Below are 24427 nucleotides of genomic sequence, written 5' to 3'. Positions count from 1 at the left end.
GGGTGGATGTAGCTGTTACAAGGGGGCATAACTATAAGATTCAGGGTGGGAGATATAGGAGGGATATCCAAAGTAGGTTCTTTACTCAGAGAGTGGTTAGGGTGTGGAATGGACTGCCTGCTGTGATAGTGGAGTTGGATACTTTAGGAACTTTCAAACGTGGAGCACACCAGAATGACAGGGAGTGGGATAGCTTGATCTTGGTATCGGACAATGCTCGGCACAACGAGGGCCGAAGGGCCTGTTCTGTGCTGTATGTTCTATGTTCGTTGGTTCTATTTTACCCAGGCTAAAGGATGTTTTATAGTTAAGCACATTACTATAAAACAAAGGAAACAGGAATAAATAGTATAAGGTTCCTCCAAATCCAGATATACAGTTTCAGCTGGATAACCATCTCCCACTTTGTACATTGTTCAATAATGATTTATGAGATTCTAAGTACCTTACTCATCTCTGGATCACTTATTTATCTGCATGAATATTTACACTTCGTCAACATATTTTAAAAATCTATTTTTCCTCATTCATTATCTTCATTACACTCCACTTCATACACATCTGCTCAACATTTATTCATTGAGGAATCCAGCTAGAATTTTTTAAAAAACATATTCTAGCTCTAAAGATCATCCTAAAACATCAAACCGTTTATTATTTACCATTTGCATGCTTTGTATTTGGTTGACCAACTGTGGAGTTTCTTCCTACAAGTCAGAGGATATTCGATTTTTTATAAAAATCATTATCATTATTGTAAGAAATAATTGATCTCCCATCACACCAATCACTTACAAAAATTACATATTTCTCATAAAGTAGGCTAACAGTCCAGCACATGATGAAATGGTGTCCAGCCACTCTGAGGAGTGGGATATGGCAACTGACGGGGTTTAGAAGAGGACTTGTGTCATTTTCTATCTTTCTATGCTGTGCCAGATGGACAGTGGGCAAAGAGGGAAGGAAGGGTCGATGTATGTGTAACCCACTTTTATTTCAGTAGTACAGATCGATTCAGTAAGTAAAATCAACATGCTCATTTACTTGTTTTAGCTTTAGAAATTGGATTATACTTTCACCCTTTTATAAATAAGGCCCAGAAACATTGGTTAAATAGTCTCTGGGTTGAGGAAAAGTCACCAAGAAAACCCATAGGTAAACAATCCAAGCTCTAGAAATGCAATAGTATTTAAGGCAGTGGTGGGCAACCTGTGGTCCAGGGGCCATACCCGACCTATCAGGGTTCTGAGTGCAGCCCACAAGACACTGTGTTGACTGTTGCCAATGCGCAGAGTTGCTCCGTTCTAATGGTTTCCATCCAGGTAACATTTTCCTGCCAGTACAATGGAAGTGAAGCACATGCAAAGCAAGGGCACGTGAAATGGTGTGCGTGCTGATTGCACTTATTGACTGTGAGAGCCATGCACTCCCTCTGAATCCAATCAAGCATAATTATTTTTATTTTTTTTACCACTTGAAGTTGATGATAGTTCCATTAATATATGAATGATTAAGCATTTTCTATGACTTATGAAATATCCAGCGTGTCAAGGGTCATAGTTAATGAACAAACCCAATTTCAATCTTGTGGCCCAACCAGATGACGGAGGGTCACTGATGTGGTCCGCTCACTAGCCTAGGTTACCTATCACTGATTTAAGGGGTTGAGTTTAATCTCCATTTTCATTGCGAACTGTGCTTGGGAATAACGAAGATCAGGCCGGGTCCACTTACCAGCCAACATCTCATCTTCACTGACTGTGAAATCAACCAAAGCTCCCGATAAAGGAAAGTGATGGTCTAATATAAATGAAAAAATCATGATCCAATGATGCCATTGGTATTAAGACTTAGGGGAGGCCTGCTCAGCAACTAATAACCAGGTCTGTGGCAGAGTGACTACAGGAAACCAAGGTAAGTAGCATTTTTGATTATTCAGAGGAATAAATCCTCAGGTCTCATTTTTCCCGGCTGCTTCAACACGTTGTTTCGGACCTCCATCCCTTAATACTTAACTTATGCCCGTTCACTATGGTTCTCGGCGATGTATCCTCTAAACTATTTTGGAGTGCGCCGCTATTTAATGTTTTTTGTGCAGTTGCACAACAATGGTAACTTAGAGGTAAGGTGGTCACTGCTGAAGTTCAAGGATACTGGACAATCAATCTAGAGGCACTGCTGCATGGGGATAACACTGTGAAAAAAAAGTGGAAAAGTGTGTGGGGTGTGGGGAGGGTGCCCCTTGCTGGCACCCCCAGTGCCAATCATAGGCTCCTCTCCACCGTTTTGTCACCCTACATCCACCCAGCCCCTCATCCTCCTTCCGCCAGTTGTCGCCAGAGCCCATTATTCTGGCCCCAGAGAGATCTCAGACCTACCTGAATGTCCAAAACCATTTTTGTCACCTCCTAGCCTCCACGCAGCACTAGAAGTGGCCATCATTCCTACTGGCGCTGTCAGTGTGCAGAGCTGCTGTCCTTTGATTGGCTGACAACTCTACAAGACAGGACGTCCTCCTGGAGACGGTGGAAGTCCAATCTTATACTAAATGAAGGGTCATCACTTGAAAATTTAAAGCTGGACGAGCCGGCTAAGTGGAGATAGGCTCACACCCCCATCCTCACGTTTTATGCTTGGATGCAGGGAGACAGCCCATACGAACTGGAGTGATGTGACCCATACTAGGGAATTACAATTTTACATTTCCAATTTTGTAATCCAGAATCCTAGGATACACTTTCTGCAGTTGTAGAAAAGTAATTTATTTCCAACAAAGCATTTGAAAGTAAATGTTTTAATAAAATGAATGACAGAACACAGTGACAAAAAACAACAGTTTATATCACATCCTTCTAACCAGGTGGCCAGCTCATCTGGCGTCCTCCAATCACGTGGATGTGTAGGTGGTATACAGACTGCGCTCCATTCTTTCCATCGTTAATCACTAAGAAACAACAAAAGAGTTTGTCTAGAAATTCACAAACAATTGCCAGACATTAATTGGGTCCACCAGAGCGGGCATGATAGCGAGGGTACTGGGAGAGTCGGCCAGGAGTACCTGCATTGGATTCCTCAATAGTGAGCTACTTAACCCACATTACAACTGAGCACACCAGAATTTATTAGTGACTCAGGAGTTAAATGGGACTCCTAGCCGCTCCCATGCCTCCCATAGGTTTGCCCACCAAAACCTGTCAGATTTGCCTGTGACATTGGTGGGTGGGGGAGGGGGCTTGGATGATTCGTTGTCAGGTACTCAGTGCCTGATCAGGAGACCTGTTTAGTGGGGGTGGGGGGCACTAAAAGCCGCACTCTTGCCTTTGCCTCCACCCCCTTGTCAGATTCCCTCCCCTGGACCCCATCCCAGCCTAATCATCTGTAGCCCGAGAGCAGAGATTGTCGGGCTGAGCTTGGAAGCGTTGTGGGCAGCAGCTACCACTTTTGATCATGCTGCCGGCAGTGGACAGCTGCTGGCCTCTGATTGGTCAGAAGCCCTTGAAGGGAAGGATAGGGATCCTAAATCATGTGCAAGGCCTGATAGTGGCTAATTTTAAGTGCCTGACGACACTCATATTGTGTTGGGCCTCCCCCATGGAAGCAATGTGTGGCTTCCACTGGTTCTGTGACTGGTGAGGAGAATCAACATGGCGGGATAGCCTCTGATTACAAAATAAACCCTGGATAATTCTGATAATATATTTGCCCAAGTGGCAGATAACCCTTATGGAATAAAAGTAGGAGAGAGAATTTTCATTCTCCTTTGCTTCATCACCTGAAGGTACTGGCTAGTGCACGAGTATTTATTGCCCTAGTTGAATGATCAGCCATGATCGTGATAAATGGCGGAGCAGCCTTGAAGGGCCTAAAGTCCTCCTCCTCCTCCTATCTTCTATGTGTCTATGCTGCTCACACAAGTGCCATTTATTCGTAATAATAATCACTTATTGTCATGAGTAGGCTTCAATGAAGTTACTGTGAAAAGCCCCTCGTCGCCACATTCCTGTTCGGGGAGGCTGGTACAGGAATTGAACCCGTGCTGTTGGCCTTGTTCTGTATTACAAGCCAGCTGTTTAGCCCACTGTGCTAAACTAGCCCCACATGTCTGCAGGCTTTGACCAACTGAGCCAACCTCACCCACCACCCATATGGACATACACACACTTTCGAACATAGGTCACTGGGTAGCAAACTGAAGCAGGAACAGTTGTCAGGTTTTTTTCTCTCAAGCGCAGGAACCATCTGGGCATCTGTGCTGCTGCTCTGATTAAGGATGATGAAATCCACACAGCTTTGGGCCTGAATCTTCCTTGTTGGTGTACTCAATTCCCATTTTATCAGTGTATTCGCAAACTGGTATCATAGGAACTTGACAGTTAAATGTAATGGAAAAGAAAAGCTTCCCATCTCATCAGTCCCCAAGAACAGAGAGATTGAAAGACACATTTTACATCAATCTTCTAATTTCTCTCTTTCAGTTCCTCACAGCCTTTACCTTCAAAATATCCAGCAGATTTTGTTTCTATTTCTGAGTATCAAGAGAACAGTGATCCAAATCTCAATAGTGGAATTTACTGTGATGCACCCTTTAGCTACATTACATAGAACAGTACAGCACAGTACAGGCCCTTCAGCCCACGATGTTGTGCCGACCATTTATCCTAATCTCAGATCAACCTAACCTGCACTCCTTCAATTTACTGCTGTCCATGTGCCTGTCCAAGAGTCGCTTAAATGTCCCTAATGATTCTGACTCCACCACCTCCGCTGGCAGTGCATTCCACACACCCACCACTCTCAGTGTAAAGAACCTATCTCTGACATCTCCCCTGTACCTTCCTCCAATCACCTTAAAATGATGTCCCCTTGTGACAGCCATTCCCGCCCTGGGCAAAAGCCTCTGGCTATCCACTCGATCCATGCCTCTCATCACCTTGTACACCTCTATCAAATCAACTCTCTTCCTTCTTTGCTCCAGTGAGAAAAGCCCTAGCTCCCTCAACCTTTCTTCATAAGACATGCCCTCCAGTCCAGGCAGCATCCTGGTAAATCTCCTCTGTACCCTCTCCAAAGCATCCACATCCTTCCTATGAGGCGACCAGAATTGGACACAATATTCGAAGTGTGGTCGAACCAGGATTGTATAAAGCTGCAGCAAACTTTTGCGGCTTTTAAACTCAATCCCCCTGTTAATGAAAGCCAACACACCATACGCCTTCTTAACAACCCTATCAACCTGGGTGGCAACTTTGAGGGATCTATGTACGTGGACCCCATGATCACTCTGTTCCTCCACACTTCCAAGAATCCTGCCTTTAACCAGCATTCAAATTCGACCTTCCAAAATGAATCACTTCACATTTATCTAGGTTGAACTTCATCTGCCACTTCACAGCCCAGCTCTGCATCCTGTCAATGTCCTGTTATAACTTGCAACAGCCCTCGACACTATTTACAACTCCACCAACCTTTGTGTCATCTGTAAACTTATTAACCTACCCTTCCACTTCCTCATTCAAGTCATTTATAAAAACCACAAAGAGCAGAGGTCCCAGAACAGATCCCTGTAGGACACCACTAGTCACCGACCTCCAGGCGGAATACTTTCCATTCACTACCACTTGCGGTCTTCTTTCGGCCAGTCAATTCTGCATCCAGACTGCCAAATTTCCCTCTATCCCATGCCCCCTAACTTTCTGAATGAGCCAACCATGGGGAACCTTATCACGTTAAATGCATGGCTACGGATTGTAATATATGACTGTAAAACTTCACAGAAATACAATATGGTGCTTTAAAGGTCAGAAATTTGAGTTAATTGTAAAATACTTTTCTTGTGAAGAATTTTTGTGGGCACCATTTCCAGAAGGTGATTACTTGTGCCAGATTGTGAATGAAGGCAGCCCTTCATTAACCTTTCACCATTGTCTATGTTTACTGAGGAGTCCAGAGTATCAGTCAGCCATAATACATAGAAACTAGAAGCAGGAGGCGGCCACTCGGGCTTTCAAGCCTGCTCTGCCATTCATTATGATCATGGCTGAATATCCATTTCAATACCCTGGTCCCGCCTTCCCCCCCATATCCCCTGATCCCTTTTGTCCCAAGAGCTATATCTAATTTCTTCTTGAAATTACACAATGTTTTCACCTCAACTACTTTCTGTGGTAGTTCCACAAATTAGCCATTCTCCGGGTGAAGAAATTTCACCTCATCTCAGTCCTAAATGTTTTACCCCATATCCTCAAACTATGACCCCTAGTTCTGGACTCCCACCATTTGGAAACTTCTTTCTGAATCTACCCTGTCTAATCCTGATAGAATTTTATAAGTTTCTATGAGATCCCCCACCCCACTCTTCTAAACTCCAGTTAATATAATCCTAACCAATTTAGTCTCCCCTCATATGACAGTCCCGCCATCCAGGAATCAGCTGGTAAACCTTTGTTGCAGTCCCTCCTTAGCAAGAACAACCTTCCTCCGATAAGGACACTAAAACTCCACACTATACTGCAGGTGTGGCCTCACCAATGCCCTATACAAATGCAGTAAAACATCTCGATTCCTATACTCACATCCTCTCGCTATGAAGGCCAACCTACCATTTGCCTTTTTTATTGCCTGCTGTACCTGCACGCTTACTTTCAACGATGGATGCATAATACCAAGGTCTCACTGAGTATCCACCCCTCTCAATTTACACCCATTCAAATAATAGTTTGCCTTTCTATTTTTACGACCAAAGTCGATAACCTCACTGCCACGGTAGCACAGTGGGTAGCACTGTTGCTTCACAGTGCCATGGTCCCAGGTTCGATTCCCGGCTTGAGTCTGTGCGGAGTCTTCACGTTCTCCCTGTGTCTGCGTGGGTTTCCTCCAGTTGCTCCGGTTTCCTCCCACAAGTCCCAAAAGACGTGCTGTTAGATGAATTGGACATTCTGAATTCTCCCTCTGTGTACCCGAACTGGTGCCGGAATGTGGCGACTAGGGGTTTTCCCATAACTTCATTGCAGTGTTAATGTAAGCCTATTTGTGACAATAAAGATTATTAAATTGATCCACGTTATACTGCCTCTGCCATGCATATGCCCACTCAGTCAGCTTGTCCAAATCCCGCTGAACAATCTCTGCATCCTCCTCAGTTTACCACCACCCCACCCCCCCACCCACCCAACTTTATATCATCTGCAAATTTGGAAATACTACATTTAGTTTACTTGTTAAAATCATTAATATATAATGTGAACAGTTGGGGACCCATCACAGATCCCTACAACACCCCACTAGTCACTGCCTGCCAATCGGAAAATGCCCCATTTATTCCAACGTTTTGCTAACCAGCTTTCTATCCATCTGAAGACACTACCCGTGCTTTAACTTTACAAAATAATCTGCTATGTGAGACTTGTAAGAAGTCCTCGGAGGCAGAAGTCCCGTCACCAGAATTCCCTTCATTTACAAAACCAACAGCCGAATAACCAGGTGCATTCAGCTTGCTGTCTACACTGGGAGCGCAGGGGATCTGACACTCCCTGTTAAATACAGAGAAAGGGGTTCTCTGATTGGGCCACTAATCAGGAAACTCGTATTCTAATTGGCTAATTTCAAAGGCCTGGCCTAAGTCATTACAAGACCTTGTTGAAAGAGTTCTGTAAGTCTTAATAAACCACATCCACCGTGTCGCCCAGGTTAACTCTACTAGTTACATCTTCAAAGAATTCCAATAAATTTGTCAAACACGATTTCCCTTTTGGAAATCCATGCTGACTTTGTCTGATTACACCACTGTCTTCCAAATACTGTGCTATGAAATCCGTGAAGTGGCTGGTTTAGCACAGTGGGCTAAACAGCTGGCTTGTAATACAGAACAATGCACAACAATGGCAGCAGCGGGGGTTCAATTCCCGTACCGCCTCCCCGTACAGGAGCCGGAATGTAGCGACTAGGGACTTTTCACAGTAACTTCATTGAAGCCTACTTGTGACAATAAGCAATTATTATTATGGAATCTAGCAACTTTCCTACCAGGTTTACTGGTCAATGGTTCCCTGTTTTCTTTCTACCTCCCTTTTTGTGTCGAGGGGTTATGTTAATTACCCTCCAATCTGTAGGAACCATTCCAGAGTCCAAAAGATTTTGGAAAACAACCACTAATGGATTACCTATTTCTAGGGTTACTTCCTTAAGTATTCTGGTATGAAGATTATCAAGTCCTGGAGATTTATTCATCTTTAATCCCATTAATTGCCCTAAAACCATTTCTCTACTATTACTAATTTCCTTCAGCTCCTCACTAATGCATCAGATAAAGCAATGGGATTTACTAGTCCTATCCTCATTCGACTGGAGACCTGCAACTGGAATCAGTCAATGGCTCAAAAGAGAAAGGAAATATTTGAGCAGACAATTTGCTTTTGAGGCTGATTTTTTATTTTTGTTGACAATGTTTATCTTTGCGATATTACCTAACACAAAAAACATCTTAAACTTATGGGTATAAAATATACATCAGTCCACTTGGATTGACAACTTACTCCAAAAGGGTGAATTTTATGTTGGCATTAAACACAATCTAATTAACTTCTTGCAATTTAAGCTTTTGTTTTGTTTTGTGTTGAATGGTAAAAGGGCCATAACAAGGAACTTACTATTCTTTTTAAATTGCCTCCATATCTACCTCGAATCCACTCAAAACTGGAGAAATACCAAATAGGTTGGAACTGGAGATCCCCAGGCTAAACCTTCTTCCCCCTTTCCCCACGGCCACACCAGAAATCAATCCATTGATAATGATGGACAGTGACACCTAACATTATGCTAATAAAGAACAAAGAAAATTACAGCACAGGAACAGGCCCTTCGGCCCTCCCAGCCTGCGCCGATCCAGATCCTTTATCTAAACCTGTTGCCTATTTTCCAAGATCTACTTCTCTCTGTTGCCCATCCGTTCATATATCTGTCCAGATGCATCTTAAATGATGCTATCGTACCCGCCTCTGGCAAAGCATTCCAGGCACCCACCACCCTCTGCGTAAAAATCTTTCCACGCACATCTCCCTTAAACTTTTCCCCTCTCACCTTGAAATCGTGACCCCTTGTAATTGACACCTCCACTCTTGGAAAAAGCTTGTTGCTATCCACCCTGTCCATACCTCTCATAATTTTGTAGACCTCAATCAGGTCTCCCCTCAACCTCCGTCTTTCCAATGAAAACAATCCTAATCTACTCAACCTTTCTTCATAGCTAGCACCCTCCATACCAGGCAACATTCTGGTGAACCTCCTCTGCACCCTCTCTAAAGCATCCACATCCTTCTGGTAATGTGGCGACCAGAACTGCACGCAGTATTCCAAATGTGGCCTAACCAAAGTCCTATACAACTGTAACATGACCTGCCGACTCTTGCACTCAATACCCTGTCCGATGAAGGCAAGCATGCTGTATACCTTCTTGACCACTCTAGCGACCTGCGTTGCCACCTTCAGGGTACAATGGACCTGAACTCCCAGATCCCTCTGTACATCAATTTTCCCCAGGACTCTTCCGTTGACAATATAGTCAGCTCTTGAGTTAGATCTTCCAAAATGCATCACCTCGCATTTGCCTGGATTGAACTCTATCTGCCATTTCTCTGCCCAACTCTCCAATCTATCTATATTTTGCTGTATTCTCTGACAGTCCGCCTCGCTATCTGCAACTCCATCAATCTTAGTATCATCTGCAACCTTGCTCATCAGACCACTTATACCTTCATCCAGATCATTTATGTATATCACAAACAACAGTGGTCCGAGCACGGATCCCTATGGAACACCACTAGTCACCTTTCTTCATTTTGAGACACTCCCTTCCACCACTACTCTCTGTCTCCTGTTGCCCAGCCAGTTCTTTATCCATCTAGCTAGTACACCCTGAACCCCATACAACTTCACTTTTTCCATCAACCTGCCATGGGAAACTTTATCAAACGTTTTACTGAAGTCCATGTATATGACATCTACAGCCCTTCCCTCATCAATTAACTTTGTCACTTCCTCAAAGAATTCTATTAGGTTTAGAGAACATAGAACAGTACAGCACTGAACAGGCCCTTCGGCCCTCGATGTTGTGCCGAGCAATGACCCTACTCAAACCCACGTATCAACCCTAAACCCGTAACCCAACAACCCCCCCCCCCCCCCCCCCCCCCCCCCCCCAACCCTACTTTTTAGGACACTACGGGCAATTTAGCATGGCCAATCCACCTAACCCGCACATCTTTGGACTGTGGGAGGAAACCGGAGCACCCGGAGGAAACCCACGCACACACGAGGAGGACGTGCAGACTCCGCACAGACAGTGACCCAGCTGGGAACCGAACCTGGGACCCTGTAAGGTATGACCTTCCCTGCACAAAACCAAGCTGCCTATCACTATTAAGTCTATTTTCTTCCAAATGTGAATAGATCCTATCCCTCAGTACCTTCTCCAACAGTTTGCCTACCACTGACGTCAAGCTCACAGATCTATAATTCCCTGGATTATCCCTGCTACCCTTCTTAAACAAAAGGACAACATTAGCAATTCTCCAGTCCTCCGGAACCTCACCCGTGCTCAAGGATGCTGCGAAGATATCTGCTAAGGCCCCAGCTATTTCGTCCCTCGCTTCCCTCAATAACCTGGGATAGATCCCATCCGGTCCTGGGGACTTGTCTTAATGCCTTAATGCCTTTTAGAATACCCAAAACCTCCCCCTTCCTTATGCCGACATGACCTAGAGTATTTAAACGTCCATCCCTAGCCTCAACATCCGTCAGGTCCCTCTCCTTGGTGAATACCAATGCAAAGTACTCATTAAGAAGCTCACTCATTTCCTCTGACTCCACGCATAAATTCCCTCTTTTGTCTTTGAGTAGGCCAATCCTTTCTCTAGTTACCCTCTTGCTCCTTATATACGAATAAAAGGCTTTGGGATTTTCCTTAACCCTATTAGCCAAAGATATTTCATGACCCCTTTTAGCCCTCTGTATTGCGTGTTTGAGATTTGTCCTACTTTCCCGATATTCCTCCAAAGCTTCATCAGTTTTGAGTCGCCTCGATCTTATGTATGCTTCCTTTTTCACCTTAGCTAGTCTCACAATTTCACCCGTCATCCATGGTTCCCTAATCTTGCCATTTCTATCTCTAATTTTCACAGGAACATGTCCGTCCTGCACTCTAATCAACATTTTCTTAAAAGACTCCCACATTTCAAATGTGGATTTACCCTTAAACAGCTGCTCCCAATCCACATTCCCAAGCTCCTGCCGAATTTTGTTATAGTTGGCCTTTCACCAATTTAGCACTCTTCCTTTAGGACCACTCTCGTCTTTGTCCATGAGTATTCTAAAACTTATGGAATTGTGATCGCTATTCCCAAAGTAATCGCCGACTGAAACGTCAACCACCTGGCCGGGATCATTCCCCAATACCAGGTCTAGTATGACCCCTTCCCGAGTTGGACTATTTACATACTGCTCTAAAAAACTCTCCTGGATGCTCCTTACAAATTCTGCTCCATCTACGCCTCCAACACTACATGAGTCCCATTCAATGTTGGGGAAGTTAAAATCTCCCATCACAACCACCCTATTGCTCCTACATTGTTCTATAATCTGTCTACATATTTGTACCTCTACATCACGCTCGCTTTTGGGAGGCCTATAGTAAAGTACCAACAATGTTACTGCACCCTTCCTATTTCTTAGCTCTATCCATATTGCCTCAGTGCTCGAATCCTCCATCGTGCCCTCCTTAATCACAGCTTTTACCTCCCTCTCTATCCCTCCTGAAGCATCTATACCCTGGGATATTTAGTTGCCAGTTTTGCCCATCCCTCAACCAAGTCTCAGTAATACCAATAACATCATATTCCCAGGTACTAATCCATAATAGGAAGAGAGTGTTAGGATCTAATTTTTCAAACATACAAACCCAACATTTATATCAAACAAACTGGCAGTTTATATTTTTGGCGTGGCTCTGCACAAGCAAAATTACACCCAAGAAAATGCGGTGGACAAATGTACTTCTCTAGCAAACACCACATAATCACACAATGTATAGTGGCTTCATAAAACATTAGAATGAAATTGACTGAATGACAGGCCGAATTAAATAATTTTATGGTGACAGGCCCTAAAGTTCGCTACAATGCCACCTTGACCATGTGCAGGATTCCCGGATGCACTTTACAGGAGTCATGAATTAATTTGTTTCCATCAGGGTTGCCATGTGCAATATCCCCCATGGGACCTACAAGGTGGAAATGCTTCCCCTGTTAGGGCGGAGTACCTCAATCACCCAGTGTATATAGTAAGGTACTGACCAAGTAGGAACCTGGTAGGGGTCTACCGGGAAGTGTATATCATTTGTAAATAAAACTTTGTCCTTATTTTTCCTCAATGTGGACTCTGTGTCCTTATTAGACCATCCCTCTCAAGGCCAACTACCTCACCCTCTGCAGCTGGCCATTTGGAGTCACGTAGCTCAGCAGCGCCACTGGGAGCGCTACCACAGCTGGGAAGCATGCCGCACACCAAACCAGGAAGGTAGAATGTGGGAACACTGGTGTAAGTCAGGCAGGCCCTGGAGTTTTGGGTGGAGGGGAGTGGGGTTGCCTCAGGGGAAACTATTGCCACTGGGGTTTCTCTGTGACTCAAAGAGTGGTTGAGTAGGAGGAACATTTGCCAGCACCTTTTGCTGTCTTTCTACATTTTAAGAGGCACCACTAATTGCCTGTACAAAGTACATTTGTGAAAACACAGCGATTCACTTTATTGGAGAAGTTATGATTGTTACACGTCTTCCAGTTTTAACACAATCACCAAAGCGCATTCTTTTCCACACCTCTGTGCCAACACCAATTCTTTAACTTTTCTCTTCTGTCTATGTGCAGATGAAAAATAATGTTGCCATTAAATACAGCCTAACAGCCTAACCCTGTTTTCTAGGCAGTATATCCTACCAGGAAAGAACCCAATAGATAGACTATATACCTGTCACTATCCCTGAGCTAAGGCCTGAATGGAAGTCAATAACATTTATAAATTATTACATCAGATATTGAAAAACATTGGTGGTGATCCTCAGGCCACACTGAGCAGGAAAAGCAGCTCGTCGCAGTGCAGCGTGGCCAGTGAAAGCTGGGAGACCCTGCTCCCGGGATCTACCCGGCTCGCAACGCCTCACAAGATTCAACGCAATTACACGAGATGTTGTAAGGAGAATCCTGACCACAATGGGTGGGATCACGTTTTGGCAAATCTGTATATTAGAGTGAGGCAGTAAGCCTTGCTCTAATATCCAGATTCCCGCGGTACTGAGGCTTTGGGATTCAATCCCTTTGCCTCGGGGACCTCGGATGAGCGGCGTTTGCTATTGGTCCACACAAACGGCGACCAGGCAAACGGCACTTGTGGGAGTCTCCAAGGGGATTGAAGGCCCCCAACTGCATGCCCTTTGAACAGGGGGTGCCTTGGCACTACTGGTGCCATCTGGTTAATTTGGCAGTGTTATCTGGGTGCCAGCCTGTCACTGCCAAGATACCCTGGTAGCGCTGGCAAGGGCACCAAGGTGGCGGGTTGGCACTGCCAAGCTGGCATTTTTTGCACGCACCCCCATTGTGGGTATTGGGGGGTGTGGCGGTCAGGGATTCTTGTGGGGGTCTCAGAGCAGAGCTCTCCATTGTAAAAAATGGGGCTATGTGCAGCCTCGGCCTATGGCGCATTCCCCGTTCAGGCCCCTTATTTAAAGCAAGTCACGTTGAATAGCCATGTGTTTCTTGGCACTGCGAGCTTGCACAGGGACTCTGTTCCCTTTTGGGAAGATTGCACCCATTCTATCCCCATTCATTGACCAGAGACATATCAATTTATTACCAAAGTATTAGCGGACTTACCCAATCTGTACCCATCTGCGAGCCCTTCTTTCTTTGCAATGTTTTTGGCCACTATCAGTAAATGTCCCAGCAGCTGTTTACAACAAGGAGAACAAACTTCACATAACAGATAAAACATCTCCCTTTGGTGAAGCTCACACATACAGGTTAAATTGTATCTAATACAGTTAATAATAATTAATAATAATAGGGTCTGGTTCAGCAGTGGGCTAAACAGCTGGCTTGTAATGCAGAACAAGGCCAGCAGCGCGGGTTCAATTCCCGTACCAGCCTCACCGAACAGGTGCCGGAATGTGGTGTTTGGGGGCTTTTCACAGTAACTTCATTGAAGCCTACTTGTGACAATAAGCGATTATTATTATTATTATTATTATTAATATAACTGCAGCACAGAAAGAGGCCCGTTGACCTTTTGTGTATGCACTAGCCATCAAGCACCTATCTGCTCTAATTCAATTTTCCAGCGCTCGGTCCGCAGTGATTTATGCCATAGTGTTTCAAGTGCTCATCTGAATACTCCTTAAATGTTGTGAGGGTTCCCACATCTACCACCCTTTCAGGCAGTGAGTTCCAGATTCATACCACCCTCTAGGTGAAAAGATTTTTCTTCAAACCCTCTCTAATTGACCTACCCATTACTTTAAATCCATGCTCCTGATTATTGGACCTCTACTCAGGGGACAAGTCTTTTCTTCATATCCATCTTATCCATGTCCTTCATAATTTTGTACAACTCAATCCCCCAAATCAGATTTCTCAACTCTGAGGGGAACAACCTCAGCCTAATCAACCCCTCTTCATAGCTGAATTCTACTTGTGAATCCAGATAAAATGGCTGCTGGGCTACTGCAGATTATTCAACTGCAGAGCACACATCGCAGACCAGCACAATCCGAACCTCCTCCGACGCCTCTTGATGTTCGTATTCCAACAGTTATCACTGGGATTATTCCAAGGTGTGTATGTTTTCTGGGTCATTTCAAAAGCAAAAACCCAAGCCAGTTATTCCACTTCCAGTCTCAGGAAGTTCAGGCCAACAGTACCGAACTGCACTGCAGCCCTAGCCAAGATCAGCTAGTGTGTAGCATAGACGGAAGATCAAACTGTTTTGGTCTGAATGGCCCCAGTAATATTGCCATTTATTACTGAATGGTAACAGTATTACATTCTATTTATATTAACCATCCTTTCCTACCTCTTTGTCATCATCTGTTGCGGCACTGATCCGTGGTATAGCCATTTTGGGTATCACAAGGAAATGAACTGGACCCTGAGGATTCACATCTCTGAAAGAAAGGCACTGCAAAGGAGGAAATAAGTAAACACAGAACCAAAAAAGTGACATTAAAAGCAGCACAAATGGGTCATTTAGAATTGTGTTCCTCCCCCAGCCTTTTAGGCCTAAGAAGATTCCCACCCCCCCACCCCCCACCCTGTACCCAGATGAACAGGTTCTTCCCGGAGGTGGAGGATAAATGTGAACGGTGCCAGAGAAGCCCGGCCAACCACACCCACATATTTTGGGCCTGTCCCAAACTTGCAGGGTTCTGGGCAGTCTTCTCGGAGGCAATGTCCAAGGTTGTGGGGGTGAGGGTGGAGCCACGCCCAAGAGTGGCAATCTCCGGGGAAACCGAACAGACAGAGCTACACATGGGGAAGTAGGTCGACGCCCTAGCTTTAGCTTCACTAATCACACGCCGGAGAATCCTGCTCGGCTGCCGATCAGCAGCGCCACCCACAGCTGCAGACTGGCTGGCAGACCTAGCGGAATTTCTCCATTTGAAGATGATCAAATACACCATCCAAGGGTCGGAAGAAGGCTTCCTCAAAGCATGGGGACAATTCATCAGCCCGTTCCAAGACCTGGTTGAAGCCAACAGCGAGTAGGGAAAAAGTGAGAGATGGGAGAAGACAGACAGGAACACACAACTCTGGGGGTAGGGGAGAAGAAGTGAGGAGGGAACTCAGGGATACTACAGGGGGAAGCACGAGAAGTGGGAGGAGGCAGAAGCCCCCCATCCCCCCAAACCCACAGCAGAAAACATAAAGGGAAGGGGGATGGAAAGGGAAGAATAGGAGCCAGGGGACAGTACACCCTGAACGGAAAAGGGGGGTCGCAACACCAAGTCAGACAATATCAATACGTGTACAAGAGCCACATGTGCTGTAAGTATTAAACATAAAGTGTATAAATTGAAAATACCAATTTTTAAAAAATCCCTTCCCGTGTTTATGATGTTCTCTCTCGTAGGCTATTTCAGACTTCCTGCATTGACCACATTTAGGGTGGATGTGTTTTCTTAGAATTAGACTATTCAGTGAGCATGCAGTGCCGTGAAATAATTAATTGCAATGGAATAAAGAGCACAGTACCAATGCTAATTACCCAGGCAGAAAGAAAACATGGCAAATGCTGGAATTCTGAAATAAAAGTAGAAAATGCACGGTAGGGCAGCACGGCAGCATAGTGGTTAGCACAATTGCTTCACAGGTCCAAGGTCCCGGGTTCGATTCTTTTTGGAGCAACACGGTAGCACAAGTGGACAGCACTGTAGCTTCACAGCGCCAGGGTCTCAGGATCCCAGTGGGTCACTGCCTGTGCGTAGTCTGCACGTTCTCCCCGTGTCTGCGTGGGTTTCCTCCGGGTGCTCCGGTCTCCTCCCACAGTCCAAAGACATGCAGGTTAGGTGGATTAGCCATGATAAATTGTCCTTAGTGGTTCGGAGGGGTTATTGGGTTATGGGGATAGGGTAGAAATGAGGGCTTAAGTGGGTTGGTGTAGACTCGATGGGCCGAATGGCCTCCTTCTGCACAGTCTGTTCTATGTCTAACAATGCTGGAAATACTCAGCAGGTCAGGCAGCATCTGTGGAGAGAGAGAGATAGGATTAATGTTTCAGGTCAATAATCTGATCATCAGATGAAAAATCATTGACTTGAAACATTGGGCTGAAATTTCCTGACCCTGTGGTGGCAGGTTTGCAGGTAGAGGGGTGGGGTGAAGTACAGTTGTGGGAATCTTCAATGGAATGTATCCCCAAAGATGTCCTACCGCCCGGTGCCGTTCCCAGGAGCAGGATACCATCACAGAGGCAGGTAATGAAGACAGCTGAGGCCCCAATAAAACCCTAGTGCTGCAGCCTTCTGGCATCGCACAGAACGCTTGTTGTATCAGGAGCCCGACAATGGATCAAAACCAACTTGATACTGAGGAAGTTGAAGCTGTGACTGAATTAAATGTTCATAGTTATTTGTTGATGGTGGATAATTCACTGAGGGGATCTACCCCCAGGCAGTAGGCACACCCTTGCATGCCCAAGAGACTGATGTCTCTGCTAATGCATGTCCTGCCTCAATGGCAGCTGCTTCGCTCCGTGGAACCACTATTGAACAAAGAACAATACAGCACAGGAACAGGCCCTTCGGCCCTCCAAGCCTGTACTGGTCATGATATCAACCTTGGCCAAAACCCTTGTGCCGTATCCCTCTATACCCATCTTATCCATGTATTTAGTAAGATGCCTTTTGAACGCCACTAATGTATCTGCTTCAACAACCTCCCCTGGCAATGCGTTCCAGGCACTCACCACCCTCTGCGTACAAAACCTGCCTCGAACATCTCCTCTAAACTTTGCCCCACAGACGTTAAACCTATTCCCCCTGGTGACTAGCCCCTCCACCTTGGGAAAGAGTGCCTGCCCATCCACTCTATCCATGCCCCTCATAATCTTCTAGACCTCTATCAGATCACCCCGCAACCTCCGTATTTCTAATGCAAACAATTTGAGTCTGTTCAGCCTCTCCGCATAGCTAACACCCTCCACACCAGGCAACATTTTGGCAAACTTCCTCTGCACCCTCTCCAAAGCCTCCACATCCTTCTGGTAGTGTGGAGACCAGAATTGTGTGCAATATTCTAAGTGCGGCCATAGCAAGGTTCTATACAACTGTAGCATGACTTGCCAGATGCCCCATCCAATGAAGGCAAGCATTCCATATGTTTTCTTGCTCCTGCTGATGGCCAGATATCACCCACACTGCGAAGATGGAAGACAGTCCTCCCTACATGTCATGCTGATTGGACTTCCCAATGCTGGAATCCAGCTGGATGCCAAAATTGGACAAAGCTCCCGGATGTAACTTCCTAATGGCTGCCTCCAGGAAGATTATATCTGACTCGCTCTTCCAGGTTCTGACAGAGCTGATCCTGACATCAGGATAGGCACACTAAGGACAAATTTCAGTCTGTGAACCCAGTTTCCTTCTCCATAGATGCTGCCAGGCCTACTGAGCATTTCCAGCATTTCATAATTACTCATGACATACAATGACTCAATCCTAAAGTAATTAATTGGGATATCCTGAAAACATCACAAGACATTATGTGGATGGAAGTTCTTTCTTTTCTGCATTAAAGACCCGCAATTCATGGAAATAAGAATGCACCAAGAGGTCTTCATTACCACAAGTCAAAAAACATTCAGTACAGTAAATATACCTGATCATCTTCGTATATAATGTCGGCTGGAAGCGACTTATCAATAATTTTTGAGAATAATGTAGGCGGTTGGTTTCCGTATTTCTTTGTTGCATCATCAGCCAATGTTGCTTTAAGAACATCACTGCCACTGACTTTAGATAAACAGCAACCAATCTAAATATGAAAAAGAAAATTTCAGAGTTTAATATGCAACACATTATTGCAGTCACTCCTGATGTAACCTGTGCCTGCAGTTTCTCCACAACATTGTGACGACTAACCTGAACACCCAGAGGGGTTTAACACATATAACTTAGCAGTAGCCCAGGTTTGCCCTGCCACAAAAAATAGGACAAGTCCAACCCAGTCAACTATCACCCCATCAGTCTGCTCTCAATTAACAGTAAAGTGATGGAAGGAGTCATCGACAGTGCTATCAAGCGGCACTTACTCAGCAATGACCTGCTCACAGATGCTCAGTTTGGGTTCCGCCAGGGTCACTCAGCTCCTGACCTCAATACAGCCTTGGTTCAAACATAGACAAAAGAGCTGAACTCCAGAGGTGAGTGCCCTTCACATCAAGGCAGCATTTGATCAAGGAGTCCAAGCAAAACTTGAGTCAATGGGAATTAGGGGGAAATCTTCCTGTTGGTTGGAGTCACACCTGGCACAACGAAAGTGGTTGCGGTTGTGAGAGATCAATCATCTCAGTCCCAGTGTGTTACTGCAGGAGTTCCTCAGGGTAGTGGTCTAGGCTCAACCATCTTCAGCTGCTTCATCAGTGACCTCATAAGGTCAGAAGTGGGGCTGTTCGCATATGACTGCACAATGTTCAGCACCATTCGCAACTCCTCAGATAATGTAGTCCATGTCCAAATGCAGCAAGACCTGAACAACATTCAGGGTTGGGCTGATAAGTGGCAAGTTACATTCGTGCCACACAAGTGTCAGACCATGACCATCTCCAAACAAGGGATAATCTAACCATCTCCCCCTGACATCCTATGGTATTACCATGGCCGAATTCCCCATTATCAACATCCTGGGGATTATCATTGACCAGAAACTGATCTGTACCAGCCATATTAATACTGTGGCTACAAGAGCAGGTCAGAGGCTAGGAATCCTACCTCACATCCTGACCACCCCAAAAGCCTGTTCATCACCTGCAAGGCACACGTCAGGAGTGTAATGGAATAGTCTCCACTTGACTGCACTAGTGCAGCTCCAACTAAAGTCAAGTAGCTCAACACCATCCAGGTCAAAGCAGCCCGCTTGATAGGCACCCTATCCACCACCTTCAATGTTCACTCCCTCCATTACCAATGCACGGTAGCAGCAATATGTACTGTCTACAAGATGCACTGCAATATCTCACCAAGGCTCATTTGAAAGCACCTTCCAAATCTGCGAACATTACCGCCTAAAAGACCAAGGACATAACAACGACATCACATTCAAGTTCCTCTAAAAGCCATACACCATCTTGGCTTGGAAATATATCGCCGTTTCTTCACTGTCCCTTAGTCAAAGTCCCGGAACTCCCTCCCCAACAGCAGTGTGTGTGTGTGTGTACCTACACCATATGGACTGCAACGGTTCAAGAACCATAGAATTGCTACAGTGATGGAGGAGCCTATTTGGCCCATGGAGTCTGCACTGATCCTCTGAAAGAGCACCCGACCTAGGCACACTCACTCCCCCACCCCACCCCATAACCCCACCTAACCTGCACCTTTTGATACTAAGGAACAATGTAGCAAGGCCAATCTGAGTGGGTTTGCACTTTCTCCCCATGTCTCCTTGTGTACAGTCCAAAGAGTGCAGGTTAGGTGGATTGGCCATGCTAAATTGCCCCTTACTGTGCAAAGATGTGGAGGTTAGGTGGAGTTATGGGGTTACGGGGATAGGGTGGGGCAGTGGTCCTAGGTAGGGTGCTCTTTCAGAAAGTTGGTGCAGTCTCAATGGGCTGAAAGACCCTCTTCTGCACTGTAGGAATTTTAATCCACCTAGTCTGCGCATCTTTGGAATGTGGAAGGAAATCAGCGCACCCGGAGAAAACTCCAGTCACCCAAGCCAGAGTTGAACCAGAGTCCCTGGTGCTGTGAGGCATCAGTGCTAACCACTGTGCCATCGTGCCGCCCAAAGGCAGCTCACCATCACTTTCTCAAGGGCAATTAGTGATGAGCAAGCACTACTGGTCCAGCTTGTGATGCTTTCATTGGATGAACAAATAAATGAAAAACAAGTTAATTTTAGGGACAAATAAGATACCAAGGTTAAGATCAATCTGGTTCCGCCTCATACAGTTGTCAAGGAGAGGGACTGAGTCAATAGCTGGGACACTGTGCATGAGCTTCCCAATATATAGCTGCTGGGAATTTCTGCTCAGCCTGTACTGGTCATCAGTCAAGCATTCATTTCAAGAAAGCATATGGAATGCATTCCTTCATTGGATGGGGCGAGTATAAAAACTAGCAAGTCATGCTACAGCTGTATAGAATCTTGGTAAGGCAGCACTTGGAATATTACACACAATTCTGGTCGCCACACTACCAGAAGGATGTGGAGGCTTTGGAGAGCGTGCAGAGGTTTACCAGGATGTTGCCTGGTCTGGAGGGCATTAGCTATGTGGAGATGCTGAAAAGACTTGGACTGTTTTCATTAGAAAGAAGGAGGTTGAGGGGGTGACCTGATAGAGGTCTACAAGATTATGAGGGGCACGGATAGAGTGGATGGGCAGGCACTCTTTCCCAGGATGGAGGGGCCAGTTACCAGGGGGCATAGGTTTAAGGTCTATGGGGCAAAGATTAGAGGAGATGTGCAAGGGTGGCGAGTGCCTGGAACGCGTTTCCAGGGGAGGTTATGGAAGCAGATACATTAACGGCGTGCAGAAGGCATCTTGACAAACACATGGATAGGATGGGTATAGAGGGATCCGGCACAAGTGCTGAGGGTTTTGGCAAAGGTTGATATCATGACCGGTACAGGCTTGGAGGGCTGAAGGGCCTGTTCCTGTGCTGTATTGTTCTTTGTTCAGTCTAATCATTTAGAGACAGACAGTGAAGGAGTTGGGACAGGTGGTAGTGCGGGTGAACTCATGTCATCAGCTTTCATGTGGAAACTGATACTGTGTTTTTAGATGATGTTGCTGACGGCCTGCATCTTCCCCTCCTGAAATTAAAATTGTCCAAAACTTTCTCACATCCAATTCCACTCATCTGTTACCCTTGTGCGCACTGACCTATCTTGTGGTCTTGTCCAGCTACACTTCAGATGTAAAAATTCTTATCCCAATTTTCAAATCCCTCCATGGCCCCACCCTTCCCTATCTTTGTAATCTCTCTAGCCCTACAACTATCCAAGATATCTGCACTTATCATGGAATTTACAGTGCACAAGGCCATTTGGCCCACTGAGTCTGCACCTGCCCTTAGAAAGAGCACCCTTCAGCCCACATCTCCACCCTATCCCTGTAATCCAAAAACCCAACATAACCTTCATGGACACTTATGGGCAATTTAGCATGGCCAATCCACCTAACCTGCACATCTTTGGACTGTGGAAGGAAACTGGAGCATCCGGAGGAAATCCATGTAGACATGGGGAGAAAGTGCAAACTCCACACAGACACACTTCTCCAATTTTTGCGAATCACCTATTTTAATTGTTTCTCCATTTGTTGCCATTGACACATAGTGGCAGCATTTACAAGACACACTGCAACAACTCAAGAGTCCTTCAACAACCTCCAAACCTGCAAGCTCCACCATCTAGATCCTGTCAGGACAAGAGTAGGCAGATGCACGGGAACCACCACCTGCAAGTTCCCCTCCAAGCCACACCATCCCGACTTGGAATGATATTGCAGTTCCTTCAGTCACTGGGCCAAAATCTCAGAACTCCCTCCCTAACACCACATGAACGGCAGCGACTCAAGGCAATGGCTCCATCACGTCCTCTTCGAGGACAATTAGGGATGGGCGATAAATTCGGGGCTCATCAGCAATGCCCAAATCCTCTGAAAGAAATCAGCTGTATTTTGCTTATCCTGGAGCAGATAGAACGAAACAGGCATGCTGCCTGAGTTACAATCAGCCAATACACACACACAGTATAAATCTGACCCCATTTTCAGTTCTCCCTAGCTTTGAAAAAAAGAGTCATCCAGACTCAAGGGGCGGGATTCTCCGTTAATTGACAGGGTGGGCACTCCATGAACCACTCCGGCGTCGGGCAGCCCCAAAGGTGCGGAATCCTCCGCACCTTCTGGGACTAGGCCGGCGCCAGAGTGGTTTGCGCCGCGTAGGGGCTTGGCGCCATGCCAACCAGCACCGAAGGGCCTCCGCCAGCCGGCACGAGTTTGCGCATGCGCGGCAGCACCAGCGTGTGCTGGCGCCATCCCAGCACATGCACAGGGGGGTTCATCTCCACGTCGGCCATCGCAGAGATCCACAGCGAAGGAATAGAGTGCCCCCATGGCACAGGCCCGCCTGCGGATCAGTGGGCTCCAATCGTGGGCCAGGTCACCGTGGGAGCACGCCCCGAGGCCAGATACCCCCCCCTAACCCCCACCCACCCCGAGGCCGCCTGGATAATTCGGGCGGCCCCAAGGCCCATTGCATCGCGCCAGTCCTCGCCATTCTCCGTAGCGTGCGGTGCGATTCACATGGGGGGGTTTTTGGGGGGCCGGAAAATTCGCCGGCCGGCAGGGGTGGGATTCACGCCAACCCCCAGCGATTCTCCAACCCGGCGGGGGGTCGGCGAATCCCGTCCAAGATGTTAGCTCCCTTCTCTCTCCACAAACGCTGTCAGACCCAAGGTAGCAGATTCAACTCAACTCAATCCTTTAGGCAACACTCAGAAGGTCTCACAGATGCTGTCAAACCTGCTGAGATTGTCCAGCATTTTCTTTGTGGGTTTTGTTCCAGATTCCAGCATCCGCAGTAATTTGCTTCGAGCTGCTACTTTGGGAACTGCTCACATTTCAGGAACAGGAGCAAAGAAAAAGCCCGCACTCCGATTGCCTCCCGCCGTATGACAGGCAGCTGGACTCGGCTGGTGAATGGCCCAGAAGTCGCCAATCAACCCCACCCCCACAGTGTGGCTGCTGGGCCTTCGCTCTGGAGCTTCCCACCTGCACACCGCCCAGTCTGCTCCCCGGCAGCGCCCGCCTCACCGAGAGCAGCCCAGCGGCAGCGAAGCGCCTGGGCGGCAGCAGCAGCAGTGCAAACACTCCGGACATCCCGCCTGAGAACAGGCTGCAAGCTGCTGTCCTCCCTCCTCCACTTACAGACTCCTATCACTAACCACACCGATACAATCTACAAAACTGATCCTGGTTGGTTAACTATAAACATGTGGTTTGAAACAGGAAAGAGCAGGGAAGTAGAGTGGAATTTGGTCAGCGAGACATTTAAGCCAGTTATATTTTACACTAATGTGGCTGCTTTCAGACCCAGTTATCTCGGTAAGAAAAGCAGGCCAGGCATTTAACTACTTTAACCATTCAGGTCATAGAATCATAATATAATTGTTACGGCACAGGAAGCCATTCAGCCCGCCGTGCCTATGCCAGCCCTCTGCAACTGCATCCAGCTGGCCCCGGCTCTCACCCGCATGTTGTCTGCAGTCCAGCAAGTACAAACGTCAAATGCCAATTGCTTCGGATTGTGTTATCCTCCACACTTTTTGAAGAGCACTGGCATTTTGAGCACAACCTGGTTGTGCGCGGTTTCAATTCTTAAGGATCAGAATAAGGGACACTTCAAGTGTGGGTCGGGAAAGATGGAGAGGTGTTTGAAGCAACGCTAAACTTACAACTTGTCTTGTGGAGTCACAGTGTACAATATCATCCCTCTGCTACAGAAGGGCAATTTACATTCATTTTGTTTCATAAATGTTTTTTTATTGGGTTTTTGAACAAGGTATAATTACCGTTATGTATACAGAATAAGAAACATATATATATGTATACACATACTTAGAGGAGAAGGGCACACCCCAACATAAAATACAATAAAATATGAAAT

At 46.1% G+C, this 24427-nt stretch overlaps 1 protein-coding gene across 3 annotated transcripts; it reads right to left on the bottom strand.

Annotated features, from left to right (window-relative positions):
• Positions 1-2778: 2778 nt before the first annotated feature.
• Positions 2779-24031, bottom strand: LOC119962747 (histidine triad nucleotide-binding protein 2, mitochondrial-like). 3 transcript variants are annotated; one of them, XM_038790760.1, is made up of 5 exons: positions 24011-24031; positions 18414-18569; positions 15112-15216; positions 13917-13989; positions 2779-2944 (listed from the first exon to the last, which is right to left on the bottom strand). In XM_038790760.1, exons 1-5 carry the CDS (start codon positions 24014-24016, stop codon positions 2853-2855), a joined length of 432 nt encoding a protein of 143 aa, XP_038646688.1. In that variant the 5' UTR covers positions 24017-24031; the 3' UTR covers positions 2779-2852. The 3 variants fall into 3 exon arrangements, with proteins under 3 accessions (XP_038646688.1, XP_038646686.1, XP_038646687.1); XM_038790758.1 differs by lacking the exon at positions 24011-24031 and adding an exon at positions 23533-23742; XM_038790759.1 differs by lacking the exon at positions 24011-24031 and adding an exon at positions 23575-23731.
• Between the last annotated feature and the right edge of the window lie 396 nt (positions 24032-24427).

Source organism: Scyliorhinus canicula, chromosome 3 (assembly GCF_902713615.1).
Source record: "Scyliorhinus canicula chromosome 3, sScyCan1.1, whole genome shotgun sequence".
NCBI lineage: Eukaryota > Metazoa > Chordata > Chondrichthyes > Carcharhiniformes > Scyliorhinidae > Scyliorhinus > Scyliorhinus canicula.
Note: the sequence above shows the minus strand (reverse complement) of the source record. Positions and strands in the feature narration are given on the sequence as shown.